At 64.3% G+C, this 18092-nt stretch overlaps 4 protein-coding genes across 5 annotated transcripts in view; all 4 read left to right on the top strand.

Annotated features, from left to right (window-relative positions):
- Positions 1-71: 71 nt before the first annotated feature.
- RELA (RELA proto-oncogene, NF-kB subunit) lies at positions 72-5751 on the top strand. The gene is made up of 11 exons (XM_062512047.1): positions 72-188; positions 523-573; positions 707-855; positions 1196-1344; positions 1881-1972; positions 2349-2477; positions 2913-3017; positions 3859-4071; positions 4327-4407; positions 4880-4966; positions 5147-5751. The coding sequence occupies exons 1-11, from the start codon at positions 179-181 to the stop codon at positions 5674-5676; spliced, it is 1596 nt and encodes a 531-aa protein (XP_062368031.1). The 5' UTR covers positions 72-178; the 3' UTR covers positions 5677-5751.
- Positions 5746-9919, top strand: DRAP1 (DR1 associated protein 1). 2 transcript variants are annotated; one of them, XM_062512048.1, is made up of 7 exons: positions 5746-6771; positions 7115-7187; positions 7648-7741; positions 7988-8107; positions 8501-8588; positions 8988-9070; positions 9439-9919. In XM_062512048.1, the coding sequence occupies exons 1-7, from the start codon at positions 6730-6732 to the stop codon at positions 9566-9568; spliced, it is 630 nt and encodes a 209-aa protein (XP_062368032.1). In that variant the 5' UTR covers positions 5746-6729; the 3' UTR covers positions 9569-9919. The 2 variants fall into 2 exon arrangements, with proteins under 2 accessions (XP_062368032.1, XP_062368033.1); XM_062512049.1 differs by lacking the exons at positions 5746-6771; positions 7115-7187 and adding an exon at positions 6862-6885 and having other exon boundaries at positions 7640-7741.
- A 2390-nt stretch (positions 9920-12309) lies between these two features.
- Positions 12310-16376, top strand: LOC134055685 (solute carrier family 22 member 6-A-like). The gene is made up of 10 exons (XM_062512122.1): positions 12310-13059; positions 13391-13494; positions 13597-13751; positions 13987-14155; positions 14238-14361; positions 14442-14557; positions 14848-15062; positions 15287-15395; positions 15491-15694; positions 16207-16376. Exons 1-10 carry the CDS (start codon positions 12454-12456, stop codon positions 16286-16288), a joined length of 1884 nt encoding a protein of 627 aa, XP_062368106.1. The 5' UTR covers positions 12310-12453; the 3' UTR covers positions 16289-16376.
- Positions 16377-17530: 1154 nt separating this feature from the next.
- The window catches only part of LOC134055624 (solute carrier family 22 member 6-B-like), a 2459-nt gene continuing 1897 nt past the window's right edge, over positions 17531-18092 (top strand). Inside the window, exon 1 of the mRNA XM_062512030.1 lies at positions 17531-17896. Coding sequence (XP_062368014.1) covers positions 17531-17896 — 366 coding nt within the window. The remainder of the gene's footprint in view (positions 17897-18092) is intronic.

The following is an 18092-nucleotide window of genomic DNA, read 5'->3' as shown; positions in this document are numbered from 1 at the left end:
CCACGCCCCTTTCCGCTCGGCCCGCCCCCGCCCTGGCCCCGCCCCCTAGTGGCCGCTGGGGGCGGGGCCTTTCCCGGCAGCCGTGGTCACGTGGGGCGAGCGGCGCTTCCGCGAGCGGAGGCGCGAGCGGGGCCCCCATCCCCCCCCGGGACCCCCGGGACCCCTCGGGACCCCCGCCATGGAGGACGGTGAGTGTGGAGCCCCCCCCCGGCGCTGCTTTGGGGTGGGGGGGACCCCCCGATGCTGTTCAGCCCACAGTGACGTCCGGGGGTCGCGGGGTGAGCGGAGGGTGGGGGCCCTTTAAGGGGGGGGGGGGGGGCGTGTTTAAAGTGGGGGAGGGGCGGCTCCGTGGAGGGGTTTGGGGGTTTTGGGGGGAGACCCCTCCCTTAAAGACACTCCCCCCTAAAGTAACCCCTTTTTATTACGTCACCCCCTTAAAGAGACACCCTCTGTTAATGCGACCCCTCCCCTTAATGCGTCCCCCCCCCCCCAATTAACGCGACCCCCATTGTCCCCCCCCAGTGACCCCCCCGGATCTTCTGCCCTTCCTCCTGCAGGACTGGGGAGCTCAGGGTGAGTGAGTGGGGACACCCCGAGAAGGGCGATGTGGGGGGGTCCGCCGCGGGTCTGGGACCCCCCTGGGGGTATGGAGGGGATGGGGGATGTGGGGAGGGGGTCTGACAGGACCCCCCCGGTGCCCCCCCAGAGCCGGGGGGGACAGCGCCGTTCGTAGAGATCCTGGAGCAGCCAAAGCAGCGCGGGATGAGGTTCCGGTACAAGTGCGAGGGGCGCTCGGCCGGGAGCATCCCCGGGGAGCACAGCACCGAGACCACCAAGACCCACCCCACCATCCGCGTGAGTGTCCCAGTACAGACCAGTATAGACCAGTTACCATCCGGGACCCTCCTGAGACTCCCCCAGTGCTCCCCAGTATCCCCCAAGACCCTCCCCACCACCTGTCTGAGTGTCCAAGTGCATCCCAGTATAAACCAGTAGACACCGGTAATTGTCTTGGACCGTCCTGAACCCTCCCAGTGTCCCCCAAGACCCTCCCCACCACCAGTGTATCCCATTATAAACCATTAACACCCTGGGACCCCTCCTGAGCCCTCCCTTTCTGGGTTGGGGTTCAGCACCCAACTCCCCCAGACTCATCCCAGTCCAAACCAGTCCAAACCAGTGGTGTCCTGTGTAGGTGAACAACTACCGGGGCCCGGGGCGGGTGCGGGTGTCCCTGGTGACCAAGGACCCCCCCCACCGCCCCCACCCCCACGAGCTGGTGGGCAAGGATTGCAAGGACGGCTTCTACGAGGCCGAGCTGTGCCCCGAGCGCAACATCCACAGGTGGGACCCCCCCCCCCCCCCCCCCAAAATCGGGAACCCCCCCCGGGACAGGTGGGAGCAGCCAGAAATGGGGAATCCCCCCGCAAAAAAAGAAAAGAGCAGGTGGTGTTGGGGATCCCACTCTGGTGGAGATGGTATCTCCCAAAATATTTGGGAATCCCCTCCAGGGCAGATGGTATCTTCCAAAATATTAGGGAACCCCTGGTGGGGCAGGTGGAATCATCCAAAATAGGGGGGACCCAAGGGTTCCCCTTGCAAGGCAAGTGGTATCTCCCAAAATATCGGGGAACCCCCTCTAGGCCAGATGGGATCATCCAAAATAGGGGAACCCCCCCAAAATAGGGGGAACCCCTCCAAAAAGAGCAGGTGGGATCACCCACAGTATTGGGGAACCCCCCCCTCAGTATTGGGATCACCCAAAAAAGTGGGGGGGAACTCCTGGGAACCCCCAAAATTTGAGGTCCCTGTCCCGGAGTGTCCAGGGGGGGATCCCAAAATCCAGGTTGGCCCCTGAGCCCCCCCAATTTTGGGGTCAGTTTCCAGAATTTGGGGATTCAGTGCGTGAAGAAGCGGGAGCTGGAGGCGGCCGTGGCCGAGCGGATCCGCACCAATAACAACCCCTTCAACGGTACTGGGAGCACTGGGAGGGACTGGGAGGGGACTGGGTGAGACTGGGAGGGGACTGGGTGAGATTGGGAAGAATGTGGGTGGACTGGGAGGCACTGGGAGTTACTGGGAGAGCATTGGGGATGGTCCTGGGGCTGCTGGGGCCGTCACTGGCGCATACTGGGCTATACTGGTCTGCACTGGGCAGTGCCAGGTGAGCAGCATGGGGACAAGCATGACCTGGGGGGTGTCACTGGGGGGAGTTCCGGGGGGGGGGTCAGTGGTTTATACTGGTTTATATGGGTTTATACTGGTTTATGCAGGTTTATACTGGTTTATATGGGTCTATACTGGTTTCTGTGGGTCTATACTGGTTTGTACTGGTCTGTACTGGGCAGTGCCAGCGGAGCAGCGCGGGGGCGAGTACGACCTGGCCGCAGTCAGGCTCTGCTTCCAGGTGTGGGTGAGGGGCCCGGGGGGGCTGCGGCCCCTCCCCCCTGTCCTGTCCCAGCCCATCTACGACAACCGTGAGTGGGGACACCTGGGGGACACCTGGGGACATCTGGGACACATCTGGGATACCTGGGGGACACCTGGGGGACACCTGGGGACATCTGGGACACATCTGGGATACCTGGGGGACATCTGGGACACCTTGGGGACACCTGGGGACATCTGGGATACATCTGGGATACCTGGGGGACACCTGGGGGACACCTGGGGACATCTGGGACACATCTGGGATACCTGGGGGACACCTGGGGACATCTGGGACACATCTGGGACACCTGAGGGGCACCTGGATGACATCTGGGACACCCAGGACACCTGGGGGACATGTGTGTGACCTGTGTGTGACATGTGTGTGACATCCTTGTGATCCCCTGGGACACCTGTGAGGACCCCCCCACCCCCCCCCCCCCGTGTCCCCTGGTGACCTCCAGTGTCCCCCCTGTCCCCAGGTGCCCCCAGCACGGCCGAGCTCCGCATCTGCCGCATCAACCGGAACTCCGGGAGCTGCCGGGGCGGGGACGAGATCTTCCTGCTGTGTGACAAGGTCCAGAAAGGTGCGAGGACACCCCAAAACCTGGGGCACCCCAAAACCTCAGACACCCCGAACTTCTGCATTTCCCCAAACCCTTGGATCCCCCAGGATTTCTGTCTCGCCCCATTCCCCATATCCAGTGCCCACATCCTCATATCCTATATCCCCATAGCCCATTCCCCAATCCCCGTCACCCCTTCCCCACATCCCCCATCCCCCATGACCCCGTGGCCCAGATCCCGACCCCGTAGCCCAGATCCCAACCCCATAGCCCAGATCACAGCCCCGTAGCCCAGATCCCAACCCCGTAGCCCAGATCCCGACCCCGTAGCCCAGATCCCAACCCCATAGCCCAGATCACAGCCCCATAGCCCAGATCCCGACCCCATAGCCCAGATCACAGCCTCATAGCCCAGATCCCGACCCCGTGGCCCAGATCCCGACCCCGTGGCCCAGATCCCAGCCCTGTAGCCCAGATCCCAGCCCCATAGCCCAGATCCCAACCCCATAGCCCAGATCACAGCCTCATAGCCCAGATCCCGACCCCGTAGCCCAGATCCCGACCCCGTGGCCCAGATCCCGACCCCGTGGCCCAGATCCCAAACCCGTGGCCCAGATCCCGACCCCGTAGCCCAGATCCCGACCCCGTGGCCCAGATCCCGACCCCGTAGCCCAGATCCCGACCCCGTGGCCCAGATCCCGACCCCGTAGCCCAGATCCCGACCCCGTGGCCCAGATCCCAAACCCGTGGCCCAGATCCCGACCCCGTGGCCCAGATCCCGACCCCGTAGCCCAGATCCCGACCCCGTAGCCCAGATCCCGACCCCGTGGCCCCGATCCCGACCCCGTGGCTGTCCCCGCAGAGGACATCGAGGTCCGTTTCTCGGCCGAGGGCTGGGAGGCCAAGGGCTCGTTCGCGCAGGCCGACGTTCACCGCCAGGTCGCCATCGTGTTCCGCACGCCCCCGTTCCGGGACCCCGCTCTGCGCGCCCCGGTCACCGTGCGCATGGAGCTGCAGCGGCCCTCGGACCGCCAGCGCAGCGCCCCCGTGGACTTCCGATACCTGCCCCACCAGGGTGGGCTTGGGGAGGGGGCTGGGGGGCTGCTGGGGGGCTACGGGCACCAACTGGGTCCTTAGTGGGGTTTTGGGGGTGATCCAGGAGCGCTCCCGGCTCCCACTTTGGTTCTTTTTGGGCCTTTATTGTAACCCTGGGACACTGCGGGGTGTCCTGGGGTTCACTGGGAGGGACTGGGGCGGTCTCTGGGGCTCTCACGGAGGTCACTGGGAGCTGACTGTGAGCTGACTGGTGTTACTGGTGTTACTGGTGCAGGGGACCTGCAGTGCATCGAGGAGAAGCGCAAGAGAACGCGGGAAACGTTCCGGTCCTTCGTGCAGCGCAGCCCCCTGCCCGGTGGGGACCCGGAGGGGCTTCGGGGAGGATTTAGGGGTCCCTGGGGGGATCAGAGGGGAGAACTGGGGGGGTCTGGGGAGGATTTGGGGATCCCCGGGGTGGTCTGGGGGGAAATTGGGGTCCCTGGGGGCAACTGGAGGCGCTGGGATGGGGGATTTGGGGTCCCTGGGGAGGGTCTGGAGGGGAAATTGGGGGCCCTTGCGGGGGCTCTGGGGGAATATTGGGGTCCCTGGAGGGTCTGGGAGGATATTGGGATGCTTGTGGGGGCTCTAGAGGGAAAATTTGGGGGACGCCAGGAGGGTTTGGGGTCCCTGGGTGGGGGGGGGGGTCAGAGGAGGAGCTGAGGGTCCTGGGGTTGGGACTGGGGGGACATCTGGGGGTCCCCAGGGAGATTTGGGGTCCTTGGGGGCATCCCTGACATTGGGACCCCCCGTTTTTCCTCCACCCCCCCCCCCCCCCCCCCCCGCCCCAGCTCCGGCGTCCACCGAGGCACGGCCCCCCCGGCGCATCGCGGTGCCCTCGAGACCCCCCCCGGCCCCCCAGAACCCCCCCAGTGTGGGTGAGAACTGGGAGGAACTGGGAGGAACTGGGGTGGGGGCAAAGGAGGAATTTGGGGGGAGCATGGGGGGGGAAATTGGGATTGGGGGGAATTGGGGAGGGGTAAATGGTGTTGGGGAGCAATTTTGGGGGGAATTGGGGGGGGTCGAGCCCCTCCCTCACCCCCTTCCCCTCCCCCCAGCTCCCTCCTTCTCTTTTGGGGGGCCGGGGGGGCTCTTGGGGGGCCCGGCCCCCCCCGAACCGGAGCCTTTGGCCGAGGCGCTGCTGCAGCTGCAATTTGAGGAGGGGTCCCCCCAAATCGGGGCAGGGGGCAGCACGGCCCCCCCGTTGGATTTCGGGGCGTTCCTTGGGGACCCCCCGATCCCCCCCCTGGACGCCATCAACCCCTCCGAGGTCCAGCGCCTGCTGGGCCCCCCCGAGCCCCCCCAGAGTTTCGGGGAGCCCCCCTCGGATTTTGGGGGGGGTGTTTCAGAGCTGGGGGTGCCCCCCCCGGATTTCGGGGCCCCCTCCATGCTGATGTCGTACCCCGAGGCCATCGCCCGGCTGGTGCAGAGCCAGCCCCCGGGGGGGGGACCCCCCGAAATGGGGCTGGGGGCAGAGCTGGGGGGGGACCCCGGGCTGGGGGGGCTGGGGGGGGGTCCCGAGGATTCGCTGCCCTCGCTGGGGGACCTGGACTTCAGCGCCTTCCTCAGCCAGTTCCCCTCGTCCTGACTGGGATGAACTGGGAGGGACTGGGGGGGCACTGGGGGGCTACTGGGAGGGGTCGAAAGGCACTGGGAGGCTTTCGGGCTTTACTGGGAGTTACTGGGATGTTCCTAGGGTTTGTTGGGACTTACTGGGAGGCTTTTAGGGGTTACTGGGAGTCACTGGGAGGCTTTTTAGGGGTTACTGGGAGTCACTGGGAGGCTTTTTGGGGGTTACTGGGACTTACTGGGAGGTATTTAGGCTTTACTGGAAGTCACTGGGGGGCTTTCAGGGGTTACTGGTGGGCATTGAGAGGTTTGTAGGGAGTGCTGGGGCTTACTGGGAGTCACTGGGACACAACTGGGAGTCACTGGGAAGTCTCTACGGTTATTGGGGGTTACTGGGACACAACTGGGAGTCACTGGGAAGTCTCTACGGTTATTGTGGGACACAACTGGGAGCTGTGGGAATTCTGTACAGTTACTGGGAGGACACCAAGTGCCTCCTGGGGGGTCAATAGAAGCCAGCAGGGAGTTACTGGGAGCTACTGGGAAACTCCTGATGAGGTCACTGGGTGCCTTTTGGGGAGGGGGTCCCCCCCGTCGCCCCCCCCCCCCCCCCCCGGGCAAAGCAGCCAATGGGAGCGTGGCCGCCCCTCCCCCCAGCATTAACCCCGCCCCCATCAAAGTGCCTGGGGGGGGAGGGGAAGCCCCGCCCCTCCCCCCCCGGGGTCACCCCAATAAACAATCCAAGGCCCGCCTGCGTTTGATTGACAGCTGAGGGGCGTGGTTTTTATCGCGAGAGGCGTGGTTTAAATTCCGGGGGCGTGCCCGCGTTGGCACCGCCTCAGGCGGGGGCGGAGCCCTCTATCGGAACAGGCGTGGTCTAGTTCCGGAAGGGGCGTGTCCTCGTCCCGGAAGGGGCGGGGCGCGCCGGGGAGGCCGCGGCAGAGCCGAGCGGGGCCGGGGCCGGGGCCGGGAGCGGCCGGAGCGGGGCCGGGAGCGGAGGGGCCGGGGCCGAGCGGGACCGGGCGGGACCCTCCGGGATCCCCCGGGGCCTCCCGGGAGCAGCGAGGCGGCGATGCCGAGCAAGAAGAAGAAATACAACGCGCGCTTCCCGCCGGTACCGGCTGAGGGGAACGGGGCGGGGTCGCCATGGCAACGGGGGTTACCGCGGCAACGGGCAGGGCGGTGGTCACGTCACTATGGCAACGGGGGGGGGCATGAAGTCACCATGGTAATGGAGAGGGCGGGGCGGAGCCTGTTGGTGGGCGGGATTTGGGGGGCAGGGTTGCACCTGAGGGTGCAGGTGTGGGGGGCGTGGCCTGGGGGGGTCTCAGGTGAGGTGTCTCAGGTGAGATGGGTTCGGGTGAGGGGGGTTCCGGTGAGGAGGGTTCAGGTAAGGGGTCTCAGGTGAGGAGGGTTCAGGTGAGGGGTTCTCAGGTGCGGGCGGGGCTCTGTGGCAGGCGCGGATCAAGAAGATCATGCAGACAGACGAGGAGATCGGGAAGGTGGCGGCCGCTGTGCCCGTCATCATCTGTATCCTCTGACACACCTGGGGACCCCCACCCTGCACACCTGGGTACCCCCAGGACCCTGCCCTGCACACCTGGGCACCCCCACCCTGCACAGCTCAACCCCCCAAGTGCTCCTACCTCTGACACCTGAGTCTGCCCATCCTGGACACCTGGGGGAGGTTGGGAGAGAAGTCACCTGTGTACCTGGGGGTGTCACCTGTGTCCCTGGGGTGTCACCCGTGTCCCTGGGGGTATCGCCTGTGTACCTGGGGGTGTCACCTGTGTCCCTGGGGGATCTCACCTGTGTCCCTGGAGTATCTCACCTGTGTCCCTGGAGTGTCACCTGTGTCCCTGGGGGGTCTCACCTGTGTCCCTTTGGGGATCTCACCTGTGTCCCTGGGGGGTGTCACCTGTGTCCCTGGGGGGTGTCACCTGTGTCCCTGGGGTGTCACCTGTGTCCCTGGGTGTCCTTAGCGTGGCAGCGCGGGCCCTGGAGCTGTTCCTGGAGTCACTGCTGCGCAAGGCCTGTCACGTGACCCAGTCCCGCAACGCCAAGACCATGACAACGTCACACCTGTGAGTGCCTCACCTGTGCTCACCTGTCTTCACCTGTGCTCACTTGTTTTTATCTGTCCATTACCTGTCTTCTCCTGTCCTTATCTGTGCTCACCTGTAATCATCTGTCCTCACCTGTATTCTCCTGCTTGACACACCTGAAGCACCTTTTGGGGCTGGGTGTGGCCTGTCCAGATGTGCTGGGTGTGGCTGGGTGGGTGTGGCCTGTCCAGGTGTGCTGGGCGTGCTCTGAGGCCCTGCCCACAGGAAGCAGTGCATCGAGCTGGAGCAGCAGTTCGACTTCCTCAAGGACCTGGTGGCCGCCGTGCCCGACATGCAGGGGGACGGTGACGACCCCCACGGCGACGGCGAGCGGGGACCCCGCAGGTGAAGGACACCTGGGGACACACCTGGGGACACACACAAATACCTGGGGACACCCTTGGACGCTTCAGGGACACCTATGGTGTTTTGGGGGGCAGCCTGGGGTATTTGGGGGACACCTGCAGACCCCTGAGAGACCCCCTAGGTATCTGACAGTGGTTGTGGCACACCTGAGGGACACCTTGGGACACTTTTGGGACACCCCTGGACACCTGGGGGCACCTTGGGACATCTGAGGGACCCCCCCTTGGTTCCCCTGGGACACACCTGGGAGACCCTCACTGTACCTGGGGTTCCTGGTGGGAGGGTCGGGAGGGATTTTGGGGTCCCTGGGGGGGGGATTTGGGGCGGTTTTGGGGTCGGGGGGTCTCTAATTGGGGGGGGGGTCTCTTTCAGGGGGCGCCGCCCGGGCAGTGGCCGCAAGAACGGGGGACCCGGGGCCAAGGGGACCCCGAAACAGTCTGGGACAGACTCGGAGCAGGAGGTGGGGGGGGGGTTTGGGGGTCCCTGGGGGGGATTTGAGGAGTCCCAGGGAGGTTTTGGGGCATCCCGAGGCCAAAGGGACCCCGAATCCATCAGGGATTGACTTGGAACAGGAGGTTGTGGGGGGGTCCCCAGGGAGTTTGGGGTTTTTGGGGGGCACTCAGACCCTGAGTCCCCTCGGGGGGGTGGGGGTCCTGGGGGTCCTGTGGGATTTTGGGGGATCCCCCTGAAGGGGAGGGAGCTGTACCTGGTTATGGGGTCACCTCTATGGGGCTAAATTCGGGGGTGTCCGGGGAGGGGGGTTGGGGTTTCTGGGTACCCTCTGGGGGGGTTTTGGGGATCCCCTGGGGATGGGGAGGGGTCTGGGGTCCCCTCATTGTCCACCCCCCGGCCCCCCCAGGAGGACTCTGAGGACAGTGACAGCGACGGGGACGAGGAGACGCCGCAGCACCCCCCGGCCCCGCCCCCACTCACCTTCCCCAGGTGCGGTTGGGGGGTGGGGGGGGGGGGGCGGAGGGCAGAAAACACCTGGAGGCGATTTGGGGTCATTCTGGGGGGATTTGGGGCCATTCTGGGGGGAGATTTGGGGCCATTCTGGGGGGATTTGGGGCCATTCTGGGGGGAGATTTGGGGCCATTCTGGGGGGGAGATTTGGGTTGTTCCCCCCCATACCTGAGTCCCTGGGGGGGGGGGGGTGCCCCTCCCCACCTGGGTGTCCCGGGGGTGGGGGAGGGGTTGGATGGATTGGGGGTGTTCCCTCCCCCCAGCCCTGTCCCTAAGGGGGGTTTTGGGGGATTTTTGGGGTTTTTTTTGGGGGGATTCTCCCCCCTCAGTGACTCCTTTTCCCACAGCCCTGGGGTTCCCTTCGCCCCCCTGGGCCCCCCAAGCCTCCCGGGGGGGCTCCCGGGGGGGCTTCCCCCAGCCCCCGGCCCCCCCCGCGCCCGGGAGGAAGAGGAGGAGGATGAAGATTACGATTCCTAGCGACCCCTCCCCAAATCTTTGCCCGTTTCTCCAGGATTTTCCCCCAATCCTGGGTCAGGCGTCACCTCCCAGTGGGGCCTTACTGGGAGCTGGGCCTGGCACCGGTTTGGGGGGGCTGGGGGGTACTGGGAGCACTGGGACCCCCCCCCTCCCTGCCCCACTCAATTAATTATGGCAGTTTTGGGGAAAGGGGGGGGGGGGGGGGCTCAGCCCGGGCTCTGGGAGCCCCCCCGGACACACCTGGGACCCCTTTTTGGGGGTGTAGGGGGGTCGGGGGTGGATTTTGGGGCTCTTTGGGGGCATTTGCTGAGTCGGGGGTTTTGTATCGGCTCAATAAAGTTTCTGTTTCCATATGGACCCCCCCCCCAAAAAAAAAAACCCTGGGCCCCCCAAAGCCCTGGGACACCCAAACCCCCGAATTCTTCCCCCAAAATCTCTGGGACCCCTCCCCAATTCCCGTTTCCTCTCTCAACCGCCAGGTGGCGGCAGAGACCCTATGGGGGCCTATAGGGGATTATTGGGGGGGGGGATCAGAGGGGGTTTTGGGGGGGTTATGGGGTCTTTGGGGGCTATAGGTGTTAATAGAGGGGTCGTGGGGCTCTGTGGAGGATTTTGGGGGGATTTATTTGGATCCATAGGGTGTCTATATGGGACTTACAGGTACCTGTGGGGGGTCATGGGGACATATAGGGGATTTATTGGGGTCTGTTGGTACCGCTGGGGGGTTATGGGGGTCTCGGGGGTGGGGCTAGAGGGACCTGCAGGGGCACCGAGGACTTACAGGATCTATAGGGGCCTGCTGGGGGGGTTGTAGAACCCCAAAAGGGAGGGTTAGACAGGGTTAATGAGCTCCTATAGGCATCTGTAGGGGCTCCCGGGGCACTGTGGGAGCTTTAAAAGGATTTTCAGGGGCTCTTTAGGGTTTATAGGGGTCGGGGGTATCTGTACGGGATCTGTGGGGTTCTATAGGGGAACTGTGGGAACCTATAGGGGATCTAGAGGGGTTTTGGGGGATCTATAAGGATTCTCTGGGGATCTATAGGGGACTGTGGGGAACTAAAGGGGATCTGTAGGGGCTCTGTGGGGACCTTTAGGGGCTCTCTGGGGACTCCTGGGGGCTCTTTGGGGTCCCGGGGAGGGGACACCAACAGCTGGGGGAGGTCTCTAAATGTGGGGAGGGGCTCTCTGGGGGTGCTGACCTATAGGGGTGTCCCCTGTGGGGGCTGCAGGGACCCCGCTCGGGCGGGCGGGGGGACCCAGAGGCGTCCGGACCCCCCCGCGGCGCTGGAATTCGCCCCCATCCCCCCCCCCCCGGTTAATCCCGGTGGCACCAAAAGCGGCGCCTTTGGCCTCGTTGTGTAACGGGAGAGAGAGCGGGGACAGCGACAGGGACGGGACAGGGCCAGGGACAGCCCCGGAGCACAGGTGGGACACGGGGGACAGGTGGGGACAGGGCCAGGGACAGCCCCGGAGCACAGGTGGGACACGGGGGACAGGTGGGGACAGGGCCAGGGACAGCCCCGGAGCACAGGTGGGACACGGGGGACAGGTGGGGACAGGGCCAGGGACAGCCCCGGAGCACAGGTGGGACACGGGGGACAGGTGGGGACAGGGCCAGGGACAGCCCCGGAGCACAGGTGGGACACGGGGGACAGGTGGGGACAGGGCCAGGGACAGCCCCGGAGCACAGGTGGGACACGGGGGACAGGTGGGGACAGGGCCAGGGACAGCCCCGGAGCACAGGTGGGACACGGGGGACAGGTGGGGACAGGGCCAGGGACAGCCCCGGAGCACAGGTGGGACACGGGGGACAGGTGGGGAGGATCCCCGGCACAGGGGTACAGTGACAATGGGGGGACCCCCGGGACAGGGGGACACGTGGGATGTGGGGGAGCAAAGCGGGGAACAACAGGTAGGGACAGTGGGGGGACAGGTGGGACACGGGGGGGGGACAGAGGGACAGTGGGGGGTCATGGGATGGGGTGGGGACATTGTGGGGTGACACATGGGGACATGTTGGGGTACCAGGAAGGGGTCGGGGACATTGTCGGGGGGTTGGGGACGTTGTTTCTCGAGGGGAGGGGACATAGGACAGATTTGGGACATAGGACAGATTTAGGACATCGTGGGGGGACACTGGGACAAACTGGGGACGTTGAGAAGAATGGTGGGGACATGGGTTGGGTTGGGGACATCAGAGGGGACATGGGACAGGTTGGGGACATTGAGAAGAATGGTGGGGACATCAGGGAGGGGTTGGGGACATCAGAGGGGACCCTTCACCTTGGGGACATGGAGTCACAGCTGGCCGGATGTCCCCATCCCTGGGGAGCCGTGCTGAGGTGGAGCAGGGACAGGGACGTGCTGGGAGGGGCTGGGGACTTCAGGAGGGGTTGGGGACATGTGACGCACGTGGTGACACGGTCCCCAGTGGTCCCCAGTGGTCCCCAGTGGTCCCCATGTCCCCTGCCCCGTGTCCCCTCCCCATCTCTTGGTCCCCAGGTCCCCTGGCCCATGGCCCTAGGGGTGGCTGTGTCCCCTGTGATGGTGTCCCCCTGTCCCAGTATCTCCATGTCCTCTGTCCCCAAGCCCCTGTGTCCACTGGTGTCCCCATGGGTGGCAGTGTCCCCATGGTTGATGATGACCCCATGAGTGCTGCCATCCCTATGGGTGACATTGTCACCCTGTGCAGCAGTGTCCCTGAGGCCAGCGGTGTCCCCGAGGCCAGCGGTGTCCCCGAGGCCAGCGGTGTCCCCGAGACCAGCGGTGTCCCCGAGGCCAGCAGTGTCCCCAAGGCCCGCGGTGTCCCCAAGACCAGCGGTGTCCCCGAGGCCAGCAGTGTCCCCAAGACCAGCCGTGTCCCCGAGGCCAGCGGTGTCCCCGCGATGCCGTTCGGGGCGGTGCTGGCGCAGGTCGGGGGTCTGGGCCGGTTCCAGGTGCTGCAGACGGCGCTGCTGGCCGTGCCCATCCTGCTCATGGCCAGCCACAACCTGCTGCAGAACTTCACGGCCGCCGTCCCTCCGCACCGCTGCCGTGTGCCCCCTGTCCCCAGCGCCACCCCCTCTGTCCCCGGTGCCACGCCGGCATCACCCGGAGCCGCCCCCGATGCCACCTCAGCGTCCCCTCGTGACGCCTTGAGGGGCTCCGACATCGTCCTGAGGTCTCCTGGTGGCACCTCGGGGTCACCTGGTGCCACCCTGAGGTCCCCCAGCGGTGTCCACAACCCCGGTGCCACCCACGTCACACTCGGTGACACCGTGGGGTCCTCTGATGGCACCTGGGGGTCTTCCAATGACACCCTGGGGCCCACTGGTGCCATGCTGGGGTGGTCCAATGTCACCCTGGGGTCCCTTGATGTCACCCTGGGGTCCTGCCAGCGCTATGTGGCATCGCCCCCTGCCAACGTCACCGGTGGTCCACGGGCCACCGAGCCCTGCCGGGATGGATGGGACTACGACCGCAGCGTCTACGTGTCCACCATCGTCACTGAGGTGGGGACAGGGACACAGGGATGGGGAGGTGACCACGGTGTCCGTGGAGGGGTCAGCACCTCTGTGGGGACAGGGGGAGGGAAGGGAGGAGGGGGTTTGGGGAGAGGTGGGAGGTAGGGAGGGAGAGATGGATGAAAACATGGATGGATGGATGGATGGATGGATGGATGGATGGATGGATGCAGGGATGGATGGATGGATGATGGATGGATGGGTAGATGATGGATGGATGGATGGATGGATGGATGGATGGATGGATGGATGGATGGATGATGGATGGATGATGGAGAGGAAGAGGGACTGTCACTGACAGACGTCCCCATCCTGGCAGTGGGACCTGGTCTGTGGCTACCGGCAGCTGCGGCAGATGGCCCAGTCCATCTACATGGCCGGGGTCCTGGTGGGTGCCCTGGTCCTGGGGGGACTCTCGGACAGGTAAAGGCAGCAGAGACCCCTCCCCCACCTCAGTTTCCCTGTGGGGCTCTGGACAGCTCATCCCTGGTGGCTTCCAGTTGCTCCCAGTGGCTCCTGTTGCAGGTTTGGGCGCAAGGCCATGTTGATGTGGTCCTACCTGCAGCTGGGGGTGATGGGGACGTGCACGGCCTTCTCCCCCAACTACGCCTCCTACTGCGTCTTCCGCTTCGCCGGCGGCATGGCGCTGTCCGGCTTCGGCCTCAGCATCGCCTGCCTGGGTGAGGGAACACGGGGACAGCCCAGAGGGTAGGGGGGGACATGGCCGTGGCCGTGGGGGGAACATCCCAGTGCCCATGGAGGGGACAACCCAACGGCCATGAGCGAGGACATCCTGTGGCCATGGAGGGGTCTCACGCTGTGGACGTCTGACCACTCTGGGGTGGCCTCACTGACCAGGAGGGTCCCAGCGCTGTGGGGACACCCCAATGAGCCGTGTCCCCGTGTCCCTGGCAGTGGTGGAGTGGATTCCCACGCCCTACCGCGCCATCACCGTGGCCATCACCGGCTTCGCCTACACCCTGGGCCAGATCATCCTGGCAGGGGTTGCCTACGCCGTCCCCCGCTGGCGCTGGCTCCAGCTTTCTGTGTCCCTGCCCTTCTTCGTCTTCCTCTTCTACTCCTGGTAGGATGTTGGGCCCCTCGGGGAGGCGGTGGGGATGCGGGGGGGAGCCAGCCGTGCCTCAGTTTCCCCTGGCTGGCTGCAGGTGGCTGGCGGAGTCGGCGCGGTGGCTGGTGCTCTCGGGCAAGGCCGAGCGGGCAGTGAAGGTCCTGCAGCGCGTGGCCACCTTCAACAACCGCAAGGAGGAGGGCGAGAAGATCACGGTCGAGGTCCAGCGGCCCCGTGCTGGGGGTGGGGAGGGGTGGGGGTGGTTTCCAAACCCCCCCCCCCAACCTCTCCCCTTTCCCAGATGTTGAAGTCCAACATGAAGGAGGAGTTGGCGGCTCTGAAATCCTCCTACACTGTCTCCGACCTGGTTCGGACTCCCGTGATCCGCCACATCTTCTTCTGCCTCTCCATCGTCTGGTGGGACTGGGGGCGAGGGGGATGGAGAGAGGGAGGGGTGGATTGATGGAGGGAGGGAGGGAGGGATGATGGATGATGGATGATGGATGGATGGAAGGGCAGATGAACAGGTGGTTGGTCAGACTCACGGAAGGGAAGGATGGACACCTGGACACCCAACCAGTGACCCCACCCATCCAACTGCCTCCCAGCCCCCTCCTCCCCACCTGCCATCCCTGTCCTGTCCTGTCCTGTCCTGTCCCAGGAAGGTGATGTCACCTCAAGGTCTCCCCTCTCCCCCCTTGCTCCAGGTTCTCCATCAGTTTCTCCTACTATGGCTTGGCCATGGACCTGCAGAACTTCGGGGTCAGCATTTACCTCATCCAGGTGATTTTCGGCGCCGTTGACTTCCCGGCCAAGGTGGTGGTGACCGTGTCCCTGAGCTACGTCGGCCGGCGGCTCTCGCTCATGGTGGCATTGTTCTTGGCGGGGCTGGTCATTGTGGCCAACATCTTTGTGCCCACAGGTGTGTGTGGAGGGGGAGGGGCCTTCTCCTTCACTGTGGCCACCAGTGTCCCCAGCTCGTCACGTGCCATCCTCCGTGTTTCCATCCCTGTGCCACTGATCTTCTCATCCCTACATCCTCCCACTCTCCCTCCCCTCTCCCCACCTGACCGAGGTGTCCCCATGTCCCCCATGTCCTCATGTTCCCATATCCCCGGTGTCCCCATGTCCCCCGTGTCCCCGCAGAGCTGCAGACGATGCGCACGGCGCTGGCCGTCATCGGCAAGGGCTGCCTGTCCGCCTCCTTCAACTGCGTCTTCCTCTACACCACCGAGCTCTACCCCACCCCCATCAGGTACGGCCCTGGCCCCACGTCCCCGCGGTGGGGCAGGTCCCTGTCCCCCCTCCCCAGACAGCTCAGGACCCCCCGTGACCCTCCCGGCGTCGCAGGCAGACGGGGCTGGGCTTCGGCAGCACCATGGCGCGCGTGGGCGGCATCGTGGCGCCGCTGGTGAAGATGATGGATGAGTATTACCCCTTCCTGCCCCCCGCTGTCTACGGGGTGGCGCCGGTGGTGGCGGCTGTGGCGGCCGCGTTCCTGCCCGAGACCCTGAACGCGCCCCTGCCCGACACCATCGAGGAGGTGGAGAACAGGTGGGTGGGCACAGGGACGGACGGATGATGGGTGGGTGTTGGATGGATGGATGGATGGATGGACGGACAATGGGTGGATGGTGGACAATGGATGGAGGACAATGGATGGATGGTGGACAGTGATGGACAATGATGGATAATGAATGGATGATGGACAATGGATGGACAATGGATGGGTGATGGACATTGATGGACAATGGATGGGTGATGGACAGTGGTGGACAATGATGGACAATGGATGGATGATGGACCATGATGGACAATGGATGGACAATGGATGGGTGATGGACAGTGGTGGACAATGGATGGATGATGGACGATGATGGACAACCCCAACCATGAAGAGGTTCAGGGTTGAAGGATCCCTGGCTGCATGGAGGGACAGGTGGATGGGGATGCTGGCAGAAGAATGAGCTCTGTGATTGGCTGAATGTCCATCTTGGGCCACTCCCCCTGTGCCATGACCCTCTTCCTCCTCCTCCTCCTCCTCCTCCTCCTCCTGCTCCCTCCAGGCCCAAGCGGAAGCCGGCGGGTGACCCCAAGGAGAAGATCGCGCTCCAGCCCCAGGACGGGCCGCCCCTGAAGGAGGCCTGAGGGACCCTGGGGTGGGCACAGTGCCCCAGCCCCGGCCACCACCCTGGGGGGATCTCGCTTGTGACCAGTGACCTCCGGCTGGGGAAGGGACAGGAATCCGGGCAGGAATAAAACAGCTCTGGTGGGGACACGTCTCGGGGTCTTATCTGTGTCCCCCCGGTCACCCCAAACAGCCATGTCCGAGGTCACCTCCCGTGGGACAATCCCCAAGAATTGTGTCCCTGAGGTCACTTCCAAAAAGGGGACAACCAAGAACCCCTTTTTTTTGGAGGTCGTCTCCACAGAAGGACATCCCAAAACCTTGTCCATCAATGGGGTGGCACCCAAGACCCCCATTTTTAATGACACCTCACCACCTCGTCCAATAGGACGATGCCCGAGAACTGTCCCCGAAGTCGCCTCAGATAAGGTGACACCAACAACACCACGTTGGGCGTCACCTCCAATGAGACGATCCTCAGTAGCCCCAAACCAGCTCTTGTGCTGCTGGAGGCATCCCCCAAATCCCAGAGAAGATGGGGGAGCACCAGGAGCTTCCAAATCCCACTCCACCCCCTCCGGGTGGTGACACCATGCCCCTTCCCCGATTTCCGTCCCCCAAAGCCACCCTGGCCCTTGCTCCCCTTGTCCCTTGGCCCCATCAACCTCCCTGTGAAAAATTAACCCCTGGTGGGGAATGCACTGACCCAGGCAGGGCCACCTCTGTCAGCACCTTTTGGTCACCTTTTGACCACTGAAATCACTAAATTTTAACCCAAAGGTGCCACCCAAGGCCAGACACACTGGCCCAGGCCGGGAGACCTCCTCTCTCCACGATGCCCAACCTGACACCCACCCAACCTCCTGGACGGCCCCTCTCCAAAACTTGACTTTTCCCCTCAAAAAAGCAATGCTGGAAGATAATAATGAAAAGGAAACAGGTACTCCTTGTCTTCCTGCCCCAAATCGCTCCAGTTTTGCCCCACTTTCGGGGACTTGTGCCCCTAAAACACCATTTTTTTAACCCCTGGACACCTTTGTGCTGCACTTCCGCCTTCTCCTGCTGGAAAACCACCAAGAACCCACTGGAGACGTCAAACATTAACCCAAAGCACCCATGGGATGGGTTATATAGGGACCCACCCCTGGGTGCTGCCGGAGGGAAGACACCGCTCGCGACAGGGAAGCATTTTTGGGGTGAAACCTCTGAAATCCAGGGCTCTGCATGGCTGTGGGGTGTTCCCCGGCCCCGGTGGTGGCAAAATGGCTTTCTCCAGCCTCCTGGAGCACGTGGGGGGCATGGGGCGCTTCCAGGTGCTCTCGGTGCTGCTGCTGTCCCTGCCCGTGTTGATGATGGCCAGCCATAACCTCCTGCAGAACTTCACCGCGGCCACCAGCGACCACCGGTGCCGCCCGCGGCCGGAGGCCAACGCCACCGGACTCGACCCCGAGGCCCTGCTGAGGGTCTGGGTCCCCCACGGGGAGCGGTGCCAGCGTTTTGTGACACCCCAGTGGTGGCTTTTGGAGGCCAACGGTTCAGTGTCCAACAGCTCCGGGCTGGAGACGGAGCCATGCGGCGATGGTTGGGTCTACGACCGCAGCGTCTTCACCAGCACCATCATCACCGAGGTGGGACGGTGCTGGGGAGGTTCTGGGGGGGTCTGGTGGGATTTTCACCCAATCCCGTGGGCGGCTCCCACCTGGAGGCACCAACGAAGGGTCTGCTGCCAACAGAACGTTGACCTCTCCTAACTGGAGCATCTTCTCCACTCAACACCAGGAGGGGAGGAGAGGGACGGGGAGTTGGTGGCCATGAACAAGGGGG

The sequence above is a fragment of the Cinclus cinclus genome, chromosome 33, assembly GCF_963662255.1.
Source record: "Cinclus cinclus chromosome 33, bCinCin1.1, whole genome shotgun sequence".
NCBI lineage: Eukaryota > Metazoa > Chordata > Aves > Passeriformes > Cinclidae > Cinclus > Cinclus cinclus.
This window is presented reverse-complemented; position numbering and strand designations above follow the sequence as displayed.